Source organism: Pipra filicauda, unplaced genomic scaffold (assembly GCF_003945595.2).
Source record: "Pipra filicauda isolate LSUMZ 115617 unplaced genomic scaffold, ASM394559v2 scaffold85_size2586006_pilon, whole genome shotgun sequence".
Taxonomy (NCBI): Eukaryota; Metazoa; Chordata; class Aves; order Passeriformes; family Pipridae; genus Pipra; species Pipra filicauda.
The window spans coordinates 2,017,871-2,036,094 of NW_024105042.1; the positions used below are offsets into that span (position 1 = coordinate 2,017,871).

The 18,224-nt window shown below is 41.1% G+C and overlaps 1 protein-coding gene across 4 annotated transcripts in view; it reads right to left on the bottom strand.

Annotated features, from left to right (window-relative positions):
- The window catches only part of SUFU (SUFU negative regulator of hedgehog signaling), a 98,651-nt gene that overhangs the window by 62,701 nt on the left and 17,726 nt on the right, over nucleotides 1-18,224 (bottom strand). For all 4 annotated transcript variants that reach the window (XM_027738637.2, XM_027738638.2, XM_027738636.2 and 1 more), the window contains exon 3: nucleotides 5,982-6,118. In XM_027738637.2, the coding sequence (XP_027594438.1) occupies nucleotides 5,982-6,118 (137 nt within the window). The remainder of the gene's footprint in view (nucleotides 1-5,981; nucleotides 6,119-18,224) is intronic.

Here is an 18,224-nt window from a genome sequence, read left to right on the forward strand (position 1 = left end):
AAATCTACATTAAATTGCCACTGTTGAACTTAACATCTTGCATGCTTACTTTCTTTGCCTGTACATTTGGTTACTATTGTTTTGCAACCCCCAAGACACAAACAGCTTCCTACTACTGATTAGTCAAAGATTAAATACTAAAATTCAACTTTTAAATTAGTTGAGACATCAAACTCACATTTAAATATCTTTCAGTGCACTAGTAATCAGGAGACTATGAAAAAAGATAAATTATATATTTATGGAAACATAGAAAATTATATTTAGAAGACCTAGTCATTCAAGACATAATTATAATATAAAGGAGACTTAAGAAGTCTCCTTCTTTGCCCTCACCTAAAGAAAGATCAGCTCTTCCTGACAAATATCCACAAAGAATAGTTTGACTTGTTCTCAAAGGTATGCAGCAGTAGGGAATCTGCAACTATTCAGTGCTTCACTGCACTTGCCATTCAAAAGTTTTCCTAATGACAAACTTTAAGCCTATTTTACAGAAATTTTCGTATTGATAAGTCTCTCCTATCCTCAGTAGGGGATTACTTTATTTATTACTTTGTTCCTTACAGCAACCTTTTGCATGTTTGAAGACTGTTCTCTCATCTTCCTTCCATCTTCTCTTCCCTAGACTAAACAAACATAACTCTTTTGATCATTCCTCCACAGGTCATATTTTCTAGACCTCTGGATCATTCTTACTGGTCTCCTCCAGGCTCTCTCCAATTGGGATGCATCTGACTTGAAGCCTTTCACCTAAAATGAGATATAGTGGTCTCCCTTTCTCTTGCAGTGCCATCTATCATATGCCATACACAGAACATTTCTATTTGTACATCAGAGTAATTTCACTTCTATCTCTCAGTGTGAAGAGGATGTTGGTTTAGGTATAGCTTATTGGTGATAGTAACTCCAAATAGTTTTCCTCTCCTTTCAGATCTTCTGCCTTTCCCCAGCTGATTTCACTGGATTACTTCTGTCAGGACAGGACTTCACACCTGTTGCACCTCCCTGCCCTTACTGCACATCGGACTGTTTCTGTAGGTTGTTGGAATTCAGGCTGTTCTGAATTCCAGCCCTCTGTGCCATAGTGCTTTGCTGTGTCTGCAGATTTCATCAGGATACTCTGCATTTCATCATCCTGGTCGATACCAAACTGCATGAGCTCTACAAGAGATTTTAGAGGAATCCAAACTCTACACAGCTTTTGTGGTTGATGACTACACATTGCCAATTACTCAGTCTAAATATCCAACCAGTATTGTATCCATCTTCTTTACCTTTTATCAAGATCACATTTCCTCAGCTCACTCACATACTTGTTAGAAAGGACAATTAAAAAAATCTCACTACTAACAAGGTAACCAACATTCACTGCTTCCCACGGTGCCTGGTACTTTGTCACAATTAATTTGTTCTGATTTAATCTTGATAAATCCATGCTGGAACAACCTTTTTTTTTTTTTCTTTTGCATTTTGGGGGTTTGGTTTTGTTGTGGTTCTTTTTGTTTGGTTGGGTTTTTTTCCAGTATATTGCTCTCAGGACACATATCAGTCAGGCCCTTGAAAACAATCTAAATTTACCTTAGAGAGAAAAAAAAGTGCAGATTTTAATTTCAGAAAAACACAAACCATAGTCTCTCTATAGTGAGCAAGTATTGTAATACTGCAGTGCATAAAGAGTTAAGCTCTGGATAAGCTTTCTTCAGGCAAAGCGTTCCTTCTTTTTCATTTGAATTGAAGTATAAATTTGTTCTACCATGAGATATTTCGAGTATAGCCACGAACCATGGCAAGCTAAGGTCATTGAATTGTGCAGTTTCATTTTCAAGGTTTGAGGGTTTGGAGTTTTTTTAAAACTAAAAATAACAGAGTTGGAATTTGTGGTCATGGTCAAACGGTGATAAAATTAAGAACAGATAAAGCCACAAATAAAACTTTTTGAGACTTTCAAGCTTGGTTTTGTTGAAGGAGGGTAAGTAGTGCCCTTTAATCAAAAGCACAAAGCATCAAGTGCTTGTTACAGTGAACAGAGAAGCCAAGGCTCAAAGAGGTTTGAAATTCAATGCAAAAGACTGCTTTTCTAAAGCACAGCCACAGCGCAGGAGAGAGAGAAACAAAGGAATGCAACATTCATTTGCCTGAAAGTGTTTGTTACAAAAATACACCTTTTGCAATGAGACATACTTTGCAACTGCAATACACAGGAATAATATTTAGGACAGCAGTAGCTGCTAGATGAGTATTCAACTCAGTCATCACCACCTGAAAACGCTCAGGTTCAGCAGGAGTATAACTATACCTTACTCTCCCCCTGCTTCAACTGGACTCAGCAAAGCGCCTCTCTGATAACTAAAAAGTTGGCTTTTATCAAGAGATAAGAATTTAGCTCTTAGCATAGCTTTCAGAGTAAACAATCTTTTGACATGCGAAAGTGCTTGGAGCCTATCCAAAAAGTTTCTGCCGGTTTTATTCTTTTTCTTAGTTCTTGTTCAGAGTGGATTCATAAGCATTAGTTGTTTCAGTTCATCAAATGTTTTTAAGGCTACTTTGGAGTATTAAAGAGACTCCACAGATATTTTTTTTAAACAACCAAAGAGGACAACGTTAAGGTACGTACACCAGAGGCAAACAACACTTGTCACTGTTGCATTTGACAAATGCTTTAAGTGGTACAGTCAGAAAGAACTTGAGCAAAAAGAAACCTTTCATCATGCAAAACAATGCTGTTGTGCCACAGCCTGCCTAGTGCCCAATGAGCTTCAGAAGAGCCAACCTCTCAAATACTTGAGAGTTTTAAAGTTTTGACATCTAATCAGAGAAGTCCTGTTAAAAAAAAAAAAAAAAAAAACCAAGGAAAAAAGATGATGGCAGAAGCTCACTTGGCTTTTCAGAGTGAGAATGTCAAATTAAGGGAAATCCTATTAGGCCAAAAAAACCAAACCAGTAGCATTGCTGAGGAATAGGTGCCTGGTTACCCAGGAGTGATGCAAGGGAGAACATGGGAACTGCTCTGAAGATTGCCAGCCTTAGAGGTGACAGCTTGTGGAGGTAAAGCAAAACAAAGTGGGACACAATACATGTAGCAGAAGGATTCAGGACTCTGAAGAGCAATGGAGTGAGAGTGCTTTGACTAAATTAGAAGCTTACTGCATCTAGCTGTGGTCAACTGGTATGGCCCTGAGAGATCAAGAAGAAACATGATAAAGTATGCCCTATTACAAGTCTTAGTTTTAAATGCACCATCTTGTCAGGATTAACCTTGATGTCTTTAGAAGATTTGAGTCTGAGAAGGTTTTTATTCAAAAGAGACATGATATCCAATTTGTACTGAAATAAAACTAGAGCTTGTTCACTTGTTGCAACAGCACACAGATTCCCTTTTTACAAGGCAAGGAATGGTTGGTAATACTTGGTGATAGCACAAAGCTGCTTGCTTAAGGGCATAAAGCACTATGAAAAAAAAAATCCAACACTTCTGTAATATTTTAAGAAGCCTCTGCAGGTCTCTTGTCCAGCCTGCCTATTTGAAGTGGAGCCATCACCAATGCTAGATCAGGGCCAACTTGGCTCTTTTGAACCAAGTTCCGAACATTTTCGGAAACAGAGATCCAGCATCTCTCTTATAAACCATTCCCTGTCCTTTCCAACTCTCCTTGTGCATGAATTTTCCCTGAAGCCCTTCCAGGGCCTCCCACACTGCAATTCAGAGCTGTAGTCCCTTGATGTATTATCTAGGGCTTGACCCCACAATCTTGTAACTACTCTCCCAACAGCTGTAGGCTCTGATTAGATCACCCTGGCCTTCTCTTCCCAGGCTAAACCGACCCTGCTCCCCCAGCTCTCCTCATAGCTTATGTGCCCTCGGACCCTGATCACCTTGGACTACCTCCAGTTTTTCAGTATCTCTTAAACTGGAAGGCCCAAACCAGAACACAGTATTTTAAGTGAGGCCTCCCCAGTGCCATGCCAAAGAGTTAATAACTTCCCTTAATCTGTTGCTCATGCTCTTCCTAAGGTAACCCAGCATGTGGTTTGCCCATTGTCCAATGAGTGTAGTGTTGGCTCATACCCCATTTCATAGTAAAAGAAAAAAGTCAATTTATGATTCATACACTCTTGTTTTTCATAATGCAAATTGAGAGCTAAACACCCAGAGGCTAGAATCCATTAGCGTGTATTGGAGCAGTGCCTTTAAAGAGTCATGGTGGATAGAAAGTCAAAACCAGCATGGATAAGCAGTGGATAACACTGGAGGGCCTGAGAAGTTCACGCCAGATTGATATGTATGGGCACAACCACTCTTTTCAGTCTAAAAACAGTTCTTTGGCTTTGAGGTCAAAAAGGTGGGACTGCATTAGGGCAGGAACCAAACAAGGGAAGTCTCTGCCTCAAATGCCAGCTCAGCCACCAAGAAGTTTGCCCTAAAGTACCTTACCAAATCCTGTTTCACTCTGCAGACCTTCTCTCACCCACGAAAAGACAGAGACAAACAAGCAACTGCTATAAAGAGGCTGCTTAGTGGGTGAATAGAAGGCATGGAAACTACTCTATCAAAGAGACAGTTATGAGAACCTACCATGGACTAGAAAATTTAAAAGCCTCCAAAAGGGGCCTTAATGTAAGATAAGTTAACATGAAACATGTATGTTATTTTATATCTAAGAGGGAGACTTTAGACACAGATGTTTTCTTTGGACTCTGCAATCATTGCACAGAAAATGTGGGTATGAATTCATCACTGCATGGTCAGTATCAAAGAGCTATTGTACAATACAATTTAGGCAGGAATGGGAACCTCAAACAATGGCAAAAATAATGACAGTCACATGGATTCAGATGCTTAACAGTAGCAAAAATCAAGACAGAAAGGTGAGCCAAATTTTGGATGGCAAATGGGGAAGAGAGCTACACAGCAAAGGTTACAAAAAGACAAGCAATTGTCTGTGCTGGCACTGGTCTACGTCAGTCAATATTTAGAAAAATACCCCACAAGAGTTGCCACTGCCTCAGAGATTTGTCACAGATGTTAGCTGAACAATCCTGTTCTTATCCAGACCTTTTCCCTTCGAGTCAGCCAGCTGACTGAAAACCAGTGACAGAATCAGAAGTTACTGAGCAATTTATTAACTAGTAGAGCAGGTACCAAATGTTAAAAATTCAATAATCATTGATTTAGAAGGTACTTTACCTGCAAAGGACCTCAAACTAGGTTAAAAAATGTTCTTCACATGTTTTCATTCAGATCTTGTGATGCTGCAAAGTGCCTTTTAAGTACATTAGGAACTTAGCCATTCCACAAGTCTTCATGTGCTAACACTGAAACTAACATTCAGTCTACTGATATAAATGAAACCCTGAAAGAACAGTGCAAGAGGGTCATTTGTAGGCACCTTGGTTCCCAGTTTTCTGGCAAGTCTCTGTCTGCATTAATGATTCACAATTGTTAATTCCTTGGCCCCCTCAGCCTTAGCATCCCTTAGGACTTTTACATTTTCACATCTCAAGAGCTCTGTGTTTACATACATTGCTACTCCTCAACTGCAGGAACCATTGGAAGAGATTTGGTTGTCAAGGAGCTGCAATGTTTTTGGAAGTTATAACCCTTCTGCTGAGAAGTGAGACTTTATCAGATGGCTGCTCCTGAGCCATTCAGGATAAGCAAATGTACTTTTCTTGCTGAGAGAAGATGAATCCAACTATGCAGAAAAGAAACAAAGAGTCACTGGGCAGAATTCCTATAATTACTGGCTGTTCTGTACCTTCAGCTTTTCAGTACTTGGGACTTGCAGTTACCTGAACAGCAGTGCGCTCTGTCCCAGCAAGCTGGGCTGATGGAAGGAACACATTCTTTTGGGTTCCCACACAAAGACAATTCTTAAGATTTGATTGGGTGCCGATGAGAAAAGCGTCACACGGTGTAACAGATGTGCCCCTTCAGAACCAGAGCAGGAAAAAGCGAGGCCGTGTATCGAACCCTGTGGTACCTGACTGGAAGACGTATCTGGCCAAGCCCTGCATCAGCTCTGCTGGCCACGTGGGCGGCGCCGACTCCCCTGTTTCTCTCTTCAGTCGAAATGTCAGCTCAAATCCGAAACCACTTGGTCCATCTGTTCCCGTAAACCTGGAGGGAACGAAAAGAAAAAGTCACAACGTACTTCTTGTAACCAGAGTAGGCTTTAAGCTTAGGACCGTGGAAAAAGGATGAGTGTTCTCCTCATAGAAAAGATAAATTTAGAACTTCTCTTTCAGCCTACTTTGGCTCAAATGGCATAACACGGTTAGATTAGCTGAGGCAATACAATTTCAAAGATAACTATCAGAGTAGTGTTTTCAGTTAGAATAACGCAGCCTTGGAACCATGACTTCTTTCCTGGGACTGGTGGGATTTTCAGCAACCTGAATTTGTTTTTGAAACATCGTTGTAAGTTTTGCACTGATAGCTAAATGGGAACACCGAAGAAAGTGCATAACAGAAAATAATGTTATTCCACCCTTGTGAATTCAAATTTCTATGCATTGAGAAGTGGCATGCAACTGAAGTACTGGGTAGAAGGTTTCTGGGTTGAAACAGCTGAACATTCTGATGAACAACACACAATTTCTATGTTGTGGATGGTCAGTAGGGGAGGGAGAAACAAGGAGATGCAGGCAGAAAGTTAATAAACTCTCCCACAATGCACTAATTCCTAAATCCCCAGCAGCTAAAAAATGCCACGTTTGCCTGTGGAAAATAAGAAACCTCATGGAGAAATATATAAGCTTGCAAACTTGAAAGCAAGTTGGGAACATTTATATGATTCCTACCACTGTCATTTCATCCCTCGCTCATTTGCTGTAACTGTTCCACAAAGGCAAAGGAAAGAAGGAAGGATTTACACTGAGCATAAAGACACCTTACAGAAGCTTTCATAAACTAGTATCATTCTGCAAGTTCAAATCTCCAACACCTGCAGCCACTGGCAAATTCTCTGGAGAAAGTTTGCAGATGTCTTGGATGCTCCTACCTTGCTGGCACATATGAAAGATACGATGCATAAAGGTTTAATAACACTGTACTACTTCTAAAAGCAGACAAACAGAGCAGTCTGGAAAGTAACAAAAGCACTTTCCATTTGAAAAACACAGCTCACCAGCAGTGCAGTGACCAGCTGCAAGTGTTGGAAGGACTGTTCCAGTAATACAGGTTTGAAGCAGAAATGATTTATAATGACAAGGACGAGTCTTAAAACTGATCAGACTTAAGCATCGATGCAAATCCACCATGCAAAGTAACTCTGAGGATTCTCCAAGGAAAGTGTGATTGTAGTTGACTATCAAATGTTGTAATAAAAGTAGCTGAGAAACAAACCCTAGGACAGAACTAGACTATGGGACAGCCCAAAATGGTAACAACAGTAATTATAATTACAATGCATCTCAGACGATCTGAGATAGAGCATATGCAGGAAGGAAACCTCAAAATTAGTATTTTTTACCTGCATGTGGCCCCAGGTACAAAACCTGAAAGCTGCAACACAGCATTAAGTTTCTGTGTTAAGAGATCTGAGTATTCCACATGGTTTGCTTTATGCTGAACCCTCCTGTTTTGAGTGAAAGCTTCTTTTTTTTTTTTAAATGCTAAGGAAAAAAAATTTGGAAAAAAAATCTGTGATTGAAAACAATGAAGTATTGAAAGTCATTCTGACATCTGCAATAGAGGAATAAACAATATAGCAAATATTAGTATAACAATATACAAGATGCCCATTTTTATTTCTCTCAACATTATCCTCAACAAAGAATTTGAGAATTAATACTCCAGAAGCAAATTCTCTATGAACAGGGCAGAAAACCCATTTCAGAATGCTCAGCTGGTACATATAAAACCTCTTTTAGGAAAGAAATACACCTTTAAGCAACAATCATTACATTTGGTTCTCAAACAAAGCAAGAGATTATTGAGTAACCAGCCATCCAGGAGTCTGGATGTGCAGTGAATCCTGTGTCCTGCAATCATGGAGGTCTACCAAACAGACTGATACAGTACAGTGACAGCCTCACCAATGCAAAGTTGTACTTTGTACATCCAAGCACCCCTCTAGTATTTTATTAGTTTCACATATCAGCTAGCAAAGGAAAAATACAAATATTTCTTAAAGGGAGAAACAAAAACGCTTCAAAGTGGATAATTTTCAAGGATTGATTCCAGGAAAAACCAGAAACTGAAACACATTATGAATGGGTCAATTTTAAGAAAGATCAAAGTCAACAAAAAGCCTTCAAGCGGATCTTTCACAGTTAAATTTTTTGGAAAGTAAGATGGCTCCCTATTGAATTTCCTCCTTTCAAGGCATGTTCTGAAACAACACAGCTTTACTTCTAATATGCAATGAGCTAGAGTTTAGTGGGCTTTTTTTTTAACTTCTTGGATCTCTGCTTCTCAAAAGTAACTGTTAAAAGGAAGACCACGCACGCTCTATATTGATCCCTATGAAAGTTACTGATTAACAGAAGTGTTCAGGTGAGCATCCATCAAAGCAACATTTAGGAGAACATTGCTGCTCAGCAACATACCAGTAGTCACAAAGCAGTAAAACTGACAGGCGATGTCACCTACATCGATTTGTTCATATAGCAGTGAAAGTCTCTAAAACAGAGAACTACTAAATAGTATAAAAGATAAGGAAACAAGCACTAAGTTACTTCTCTTCTAAGATTTTAAAAAATTCCTGAAGAATCCATATGTATCTTCCAAAGAAAACTCAGAATATACAGCAGCATCAGTATACAATGCTTCTAATTTTCAAATTCTTAAATTACCAGTTAAATATTAGAAAAATCCTATTTGCACATAAGATTTAAAGATTAGATTTAAAATGTTTTTGAATAGTTAATGGTCACAGTTTGCTGAAAATACACAGCTTTGTTACAGGGAAAATTTGAATGCATGCAATTCACTTGCTCTATGCAGCTGTTCTGAAGTAACAGTCTATAAAGTAAAAGTCTTTGATCTGTTTAATTTTAGGTTAGTAATCTGGTTTTGAGGAAACTGTGACACATGGCTTTAAAAACTTCTGATTATTTTGGTAACTTTTTGTGTCTAATTTAGACGAATCTTTCAGAGGAAGAAATATTAGTATTCAGAATGTAATTAGGACAGTAATTTTCAGCTAGTATTTTTTCCAAAGCTTTTGCTTTTATCCTCCAAAAAGGTCTTGTATTTGACAGTAAATTGAATGTAGTTTCAACAGCTGCCATGACATTTCTGTCACTAAACAACGGACCATAATCCAGGATCAGAGCTCCTGGCCGAGGTTAGGAGGATGCACCTGAGAATGGAGGCAGACACGAGCTTCAGGAGCTACACAAACCTGGTAACCTTACCACATGCTTCTGACCCTTGGTCTAATGAAAATCACCGAGAAGTATCCAGTAGCCAAGTTATGCAGCTTGGCTTCTCTTATGGAAGTCCTTTTCACTCAGATGCAAGTGCTTACACTAGCCCTAACTCCAAAATTTGCCAGTGTAAGGATACATCAGTCTCCTGGTGGAGAGGCAAGTAGTAGGCACAGCCATCAAATGCATGGGAAATGATTTTGCCCAGTTAGAAGCCCAAGATCTCCAGATACATGTGCCAACGGAAGACAGAGCAAATGGCTCATTATCCTTCACAAGGACAAAGAGGCTCCTCCCTCATATTCCATGTGGAAACACTGGAATCTCATGGCAGCCTCCTCCTCGCAGAGTACGCTGCTTGAGAATTATCTTAGGGGGATGACAAGGAACTGGATGAAAAAAGGACCACACCTTGCAGGCTTGTGTGTGTTTGAACTCATGCTTCTTCCCACAAGTTCCAAATTTCCCTCAGACTTCCAGAAAACTTCCAGAGAAGTCAACCACCTTCAGCCAGCCACAGTGAAAGAACAAGCTAAAAAAACCAAACAAGAATTCCAGAAGAGAAAGACCAAACAAGCCTCATTTCCACAAAAAACTGAGTAGAGAGGTGAGGATAACCCATAGATGGAAGAAGTCCTGCTAAAGCACACGGAAGCTGTTACCTCTTCCTCCACTGACCTTCCCAAGTTCACTGCTACCTGTACCTGTTCTAACTTGCTCCCTTCCCCACCCAGCAAAGTGTCCACAGCAGGTCAGTCTAACCCCAACTCCTGTGTCAGCTGCAGAGGCAACACACTTTGATTACACACTTTGTGATGTACAGCAGCAAGATTCTGGCATTATTTTGGGTTGGTTTCTCTGCAAGTTAGGGAGACGAGGGTGGGATTTTTTGGTCACAGTTAGGTTGGTTGGGTTTTTTTTGTTTGTTTTTTTTTGGTGGGGTGGTGGTTTTCTTTGTTTGTTTTTGTGTTTTTGTTTGTTTGTTTAATCTGAAGGTAACTGATTCAGACTAAAGCCAATTTAGATCAAAGGCTTTGGAGCTCAGTTCAGCATCTCAACACTGAAGTGCTTTGCAGGTCATTTCTTCAGCAAAACGATTACAATGTAGCAGTCCAAAAGCGCCTCAGTTTTACAGCAAGATGATGATCTGAGGGCGTGCAGGAAGGAAATCTCAAAATTAGTACTTTGTGTCTGCGCGTGGCCCCAGCTTCGCAAGCTGAAACACAGCATTAACTTTCTGCACTAACAGATCTGAATATTTAAAATAGTTTTACGTCCTGGTTCTGGTGAACCCTGCAGTTTTGAGTGAAAGTTTCTTGTAAACACTTCTAAAATGCTAAGAAGGAAAAAAAAAATAAATCCATATATTGCCCCAAGACCAAAGATGCTAACTATAAAGAGTCAGCATGGGTCATACTGTGCCCACCACTGCTTTGCCCCCTCCAACACAAGGACACATCACCTTTATAGGCAACCCAATTGCAAAGCAACCAGCTAAGTTTTCACAAAAATAAACACTGATGGAGAAATTCTTGGCTTGCTGCATGGCCACTGGCACATATCAGATAGTTTTATATTATGACTACAGCGGTAATGGAAGGCTCTGGTATCTGCCAAGTCAAATCCAACCCTATATTTAATATTAAAACCTTATTTTGTCGCATGAACAAAAATAAACCTTTTGAAAGCCAAGGTCATATATTACATGCCATTCTTTGGGTTAAAACTCCCTTTATCTGTTCAGCAAATCAGCTCAGCAGAACAAACCACGCTGCAACACTGCTCATACGCTGGAGGAGTCTGGCTTGTTCCTTTAATGAGGTAAGAGTTTCACTGATCATGATATTTAGTTCCAGCAAAAGAATCCAAAGAAATAGAGGCCCCTTTATTTACAGAGCCGTGCAGCCGGGCCCCCCGAGCCCCCCGCCACCCTGTGCTCTGCCAGGCCTCTCCTGAAGCCACACACAGAGAACTGAAAAGCTGCTCCCCTCTGCAGCAGAGTACCCAGGGTGTTTTTCACATCAAATAACCCAGCTTAAGAGGATCAAAAGCCAAAGTAGCCCTTTGCTTTAAAAGCAGCTCTGAAAACCAGAGGCTTTTCAGTTTAAATCAAAGCTATTTGCCAAAGCATTTTCATTCTCACTTCTGCAAGGAAGGAGAGAAGGTTTGCCTCACTGCAGTGCAAATGGCTGTATTTCTGCAACTCTGTTTTTGAAAGCTACACAGCTCTGGACAAGGAACAGAGTGTACTAGATGTTTATTTTTTTGAGAGTTTAAGAGTACGTGTATATAAATATATTAGGTGAACCCATCCCGAAAATGGGAGTCTAGGTAGGGAAATGCTGGCCCTTCACTGTGATTATTTCAGCCAGGGAACAACAAGAAAGCCCTTTCAGGGTGTTTGGGGATGGTTAGGACTACACTTTCAGAAGTCTTAGCTGCACTCCCAGCGGCTCCAGGGAGATAAGCCAGGTCTCTTCTAGGAAGTGAGGTGAGGCTCACAGTACTCTGGACTGACTTGTCCCAGCTTCAGTTTTCAGCTCCATCACCACTACTTTCGTGAAGCCACTTAAGATGCCTTTTGCTTCAACTCCCTAATTGCATGTCCCTACATCATCTACAGAGACAAAGCTCTGCTGCTGGTGAGCTGCTCCAATACCATTTTGAAGGCTGCAGAAATCACTACATTCCTAAGCCTGATATCAGGAAGAGCCGCTGTTATTTCCATCAAGTAAGCAGTTTTAATTCTACCCCCAATACACATCCCACCCCCCAAAAAAACCCCAACACAGCAATTGCCAATCCACAGCTTTCAGTACTCCAGACCAGCCTATTAGGACCTTTTAGAAGTTCGAGACACTGGTCAAACCAAGCTGAGGGGCAGTATCCACCACTCTGCTTGACAACACCAAAGCACTTCAGAGCCCAGCCCTCAATAGTGTAAGACTGCAGATCCAGTACCCATTCCAGATTTTTCTATTAGCTAGCAAAGAGACTACTGTTAGCAACACAGAGGACTGGCATAACAAAAAGCATCAGGGTACCCACTGACTGACTTCACAGGTCCTCACTGAGAGAAATCAAGAGAATCACTTCCCTTTCACTGCCCACATCTGCTTACAAACAAGCAACACAAAGGGTGACCTCCTCTTTAAAACCCAAGAAGAAGCCTCCAGCAGGCTGTTACAGCCACTGAGCCAAACACTTTAGTTTTTCCATCTCCTAGGAAGGACATCGGGCAAGAGCTGTTGTGCCCCGAACAAGATAATGCACAGTCGGTCTTCAGAATTCAAGCTCCAGGTGCATTACACAATATCTACCCACTATGAGCTAATGACTCTCAGATTCCAGAGCTTCAGAGGGAAAAAAAAAAATAGGGGGGACTCTACCTAGCGCTTCCAGCATCTTGCCTAACAGGAAACAGTTGTTTTTAGTGCAGCTGTCAAACAGTATAAAACTCTCATCCGAGAACCCCGACGGCAAGCTGGGAGGCTCCTGTGAAGCAATTTCATAAGAAAACAGTCACAGCAGCCCCCTTACATAAAAGATTTAAAAAGTATCCAGAAAAGTTATTTCAATCAAAACCTACCTGCTTACTCACATATTCTCCTGGATTGTTTCCTGGCATTCAAAAAAGCATCACTTCACATAAAGACATTTGAGAGAAGCAGGGGTGGTTATCTGGATGTCAGATGGTTATCTCTTCACAGTGCTCGACAGGAAATTCCATGAGCTCTTGCCACCCCAAACTTGCGTACACGATCTTACTGGGCTCCTTTCTAGCTCAATTTAAGAAAAATCAAGCATAAACAGGGCAAATACAACTATAATAGGAACCCATGTTCAAAGATTTCTCTTCATATAAAATCAAGGTTAGAAAGCAAGTGACATAGTGCTCAGAGATGTCAGTCCATGGCAGTTGCTGCTTAGAGCTTTCTCTTGCAGTACCTCATATCAAATGTGTAAGCCATCAACCAAATGGAAAACTCTTCTAGAAACAGCAAGTTAAATTGTTTTTAAAGATTTATTCCAACATCTAAATCCAAACATATGCAGAGGCACTCACTCTGCAGTTATTTGGTGATGGGTTTCTCAGCTTTCTGAAATGCTCATCTAGGATCCACTTAGAAAGCTTACATTGAGATAGATCTGAGTAAAATTTGTGAATTGATTTGTGCTGGCCAGTATGAAAATAGAGCTGTGATTCACTGACCTACCATTCAGAGAGTGAAGGGCTATTACAAGGCAGAGGGGAAGAGGAGACAAGTTACAGTTTCACTCACATATACACAACACAGATTTCAAAGATTTTACTATTCAGCTTCTTCAAAACTCATCTGGTGACAATCTTGCCCCTGAAGCCTGCAGACTCACAGTTTAGATTTTGCTTTTACAAAATCATTTCTGTAAATAACAAATGTTGACATGACAGATAAATTGATTTTTCCTCTAAACCTTCATACTACAGAGTCAAGTTAACCTTATTCCTAACTCTGTAGACATAACTGTCTTATGTAATGTCACTAGATAGTGATCAAACTCTGGAATAGGATCCAGGGATGCAATCCAGGGAAGTCAGCCCTCTGAGAAAGCATCAGTTGGAAACTTTCAGAGGTCCCTTGCAACCCAAGTGATCCTATGAAGCATCACAGCCAAGAACACAGGGATGAACTTTTACTACTGGTACCCTGTATCCAGAACTGAGCTGGCAGGACCCACAGCTGGTAATTCTCAAACACTTAAGTTAAACTCGTTTTGAGAGCAGTGGTTACTGTATTCAGCTTCTGCCCAGCTACATGGGAAACAGCTCCTGAACTACACTATCTTCAGCCTAGGATGTTAAAGTAAACCACCATCAGTTTTCTGGTCACTTTAATGTGTTGGGCTGCAAGTTAAGGCAGTTTAGGGGTTGCTTCTTTGAGGTTGCTGCTTGCTGTCCCTGTCATGAAAGTAGTAGCATTTGGAAGGAGGACAGGATCATGTTTAGCTGCTGGAGGTTAATTCCTTTGAGCTCTAGAGGCTTGGAAGCATTATTGTCTCACTCTGGAGAGTGCCAACACACAGTCACACACATAGGGATAGTGCAGGTAGACCAAGGAGAAAAGGCTGCAAAGGCCCTACTGGTGCCAAAAGGATCAATCTGCTTCATTACTAAGTCAGGAAACTTCAGATGACTCTTAAAGCGCTAAAACAGCACCCACGCAAGCTAAGTCTGAATCTCTTGTCTGCTACAAAGTTCTCATCCTCCTCAACAAGTTACTCAGGAATTTGATTTTCAGATGTAAATAATGATACTTCCTTGCTTCAAAGAGCAATGTGACACACTCACCATATAGGAAATGCTTATATACTCCATTTATCAAGGTCACAAAAACTGGGAAATTAACTCCACATTCTGCACAGCATGGACAAATGAACAAGGGAAATAACTAAAACAACAAAATATGAAACAGGAGGTTGCATGGGATGTGTCACTCCCCACTCCAGCAAAAGATGTTCACATGAGGGCAGTTTACATTTTATTTTCTTGATTTTATGGTGCACGGATGAGCTATACCAGTAGGTGATGGTTTACTCTCCCATTACAGTCATAGCTAAACTGAGAAGACCAAACCATTTCACCCTCATGATTACCAAAATAACTTATTAAAAATAAATGAATCTATGTGAAATTAAGTAACTAGAGTACTGATCATGTGTTTCAGCTCAAGGGCTCACACATTTCTCCACAGAGCCACCAATACGGCTTCCCACCTCATGGCCAGCAGAACCAGTCCCAACCCAGCCCAGGTGTCCCTGAGAGCAGTTTCTGAACCACCACAACCAGCACCACAAGTGAGGCTGTGCTTCTTGGCAAAGAAAGTGCAAACAGTCTCACTGCAATGGTCTGGGGAAGTTCCGGCAGAGCTGCATCATCTTAATGCCCACTAAAAGGATCTGGAAAGAAAAGGCTAGGAGTACAATAAGGATTTACTATTGCATTCACAGAACAAGGGCCAGGGCACCAGTGAAATACAAAACTTATAAAGATCTGCACTTTAACATTTTACTTAAGCTCTCTATGCTGCACCTCAGAACTACTCATCCTTCATTTCTACATGGTCCAGCAGAACAGTGCTCACGTTTGGCCTGAGCTGAAGGTGATTCTGCAAACAAAGCACACAGTCACTGCATGACACAGTGCACTAGGGAACACAACCTTTCATCTGCACATGGATCTTGTTTCATATAGGAACTGAATCCTCAGCTCTGATACACAGGGAATGGTAATGCACCTCCACAACTTCACCTAAGGGCTCAGCTGCAACCTCACCAGGCAAGAGAACATAAGCAAAGGGCCAGTTTGAGCCTGTGTGGCTGGGAAGGATGGCATTGCTGTGCTTGGTGAGCAGCTGGGAGAAGGGCACCAACTTTCCTTGCAGTGTCTGCTGGCTCCTTCCTAGCTCCTGCTGTGGAAAGTTCTGCAGCTGCCGGGAGGAACCATTCGCATAACAAAAGCGGCTTTCAAAAGCAGTATGGGAGAGTGGAAAGAATAAGAGAAAAACCCGAAGCCAGAAACTACAGTGACAGATAGAGTTATTTTTTTTCAGCATTGCCTAAAGGTCTCAAGTGAGGATCAGGGCTCCATTATGTTACATAGAATATAAACACTGGTGTCACCCATTACTTTCCTGCTGGCTAAAGAACATGTTAAGAAAAATCACACAAGAAAAAACTTTAGCATACCCTTGAGTACATTTTTAGAACTCGCATATAATTCATTCTCCACTGCGCAATAAATGAGCTTGAGGCATAAAAGGTATTTAGGAGCTTTAGAAGCCTGAAATCCAACAGATTTTAAGGAGGTTGTGGGCACAAGTATTGTTGATGAAAAGCTGGCAATGTGTGCCTGCAGCCCAGAAAGTCAGGTATGCCCTGGGTTGCACCACAGGAAGTGTGGCCAGCAGGTTGAGGGAGGTGATTCTGCCCCTCTGCTCTTACAAGATCCCAGCTGGAGTGCTGCTTTGGGTCTCCCATCATAAGAAGAAAATGGACTTGTTGGAGTGAGTCCTGAGGAGGGTCATGAAGATGCTCAGAGGGCTGGAAACATGCTGAGAGAGTTGGACCTGCTCAGCCTGGAGAAAAGGCTCCAGGGAAACCTTAGAGCACCTTCCTAAAAGGGCTACAAGAGAACTGGGGAGGGACTTTTGACAGGGGCATGTAGTGACGTGACAAGAGGGAACGGCTTTAAACTGATAGAGGGTAGGTTTAGATTAGATATTAGGAGGAAATTCTTTACTGTGAGGCTGGTGAGGCACCGGCGCAGGTTGCCCAGGGAAGTTATGGTTGTCCTGTCCCTGGAATTGTTCAAGGTCAGGTTGGATAGGACTTTGAGCAACCTGGTCTAGTGGAAGGTGTCCCTGCCCATGGCAGAGGAGTTGGAACTAGATGAGGTCCCTTCCAACCCAAACTATTCTATGATTTTCTGATCATGATGCATCTGGAATTTAATCCCTGATCTTTCACTTCATTAGCTATAGAAATCAAGACAATACTGCCTTACCTGAGGAGCTGTTACATAGTCTCATTTCATTGCAAAGGGTACACTCAAAAATATACTGATGAGCACCATGAGAGATCTTAATCAATTAAACAGGCAACGAAAGGCCCTTGGAGCTTGTGCTGTAATTGCAGGGAAAAGAAAGCACCAGATTGCTGGTTAAAGACTCCCAAAAGGGAAACACGAGACAGCTGCAATGAAAAGTCTACTCTAGATACTTTCTTTTTCAATCGGCCTTTAAATGTTAAGCTTCTCCTGTAAGACTATCTTTCCTTTAAAGCATTTGAAACTTCCAGAGGTAGGCTGATATTTTTGTTCTATAGAAACAAACACTTGGCTTGTGAACATTACAAACTCCACTTGTTGTAAGACAAAATCCAAAAGGATAAAATAGGTCTTTGCTTCTTAAAAATCAAACAAAAGAGGAAAGAAATCATCATTCCCCACCTTCCTTTCAGTGGCTCCAGGCTTACCCCCAAAGATTCTAATAGTGGCAGAATAGTGTTGCCTCTCAGCCAAACCACTTCAGTTATGGAAACTGCAAAATAGCTCAGCTTGTCTTTCAAACAGGAATAAAGTTGGGAGAGAGATGTCAGGTTACAGCATATTTCAGTACTGCTTTTTAGTGCAGTAAGCAGAAACATGCTCCTCACGTTCCTGACCACTTTAGGAGGAATAATCAGCCCAGTAAAACACAGAGTTCAGCGTACAGCTCATCACAGCCACTCTGCTACAGAAAATCCCTCATCTATCTCTGAACACTAAATTCTTTGCTTTTCTGCTTAATGTTACTCTTCTGGGTAAAAAGGAATTCAAGGCCCAGAGACATATTATTTTTGCGTAATAAGGTTATACATATGGATTCAACTTAGCTAGGAAATGTCAACTTAAGGCTTGTCTTCATGAGGAAATTTACTGTAACTAGTCTACCAGTATAATTATATTGCCGTAGTTCTACTGGTAAAATTCCCCTGTTGAGCCTTATTCATAACAACAGCTGCCTTTATGGTTTATTTTTGTCGACTATGCCAAAAAGGGCCCCTGCTCCAGAAAGGCCACAACAATTCACAGGGGAGGAGGGGAAGGAGCTGTGCCAGTGCAACTGGAGAGGTAGAAAGAATAACAGTATAGAAATGGCAGTATATCTATATACTAATGAATTATTTGCTACAAAAAACCCCCAAATCCTATCAGAAAACTATACTGTACATCAGATATCATTGCAGGTAAGGTATGTGCCAGTTTCATGATGCATTTTACGGTTTTGGTAAAGGCCCCTGAGCCAGACTGTGCTCTGCATCAGTCCCTCCGT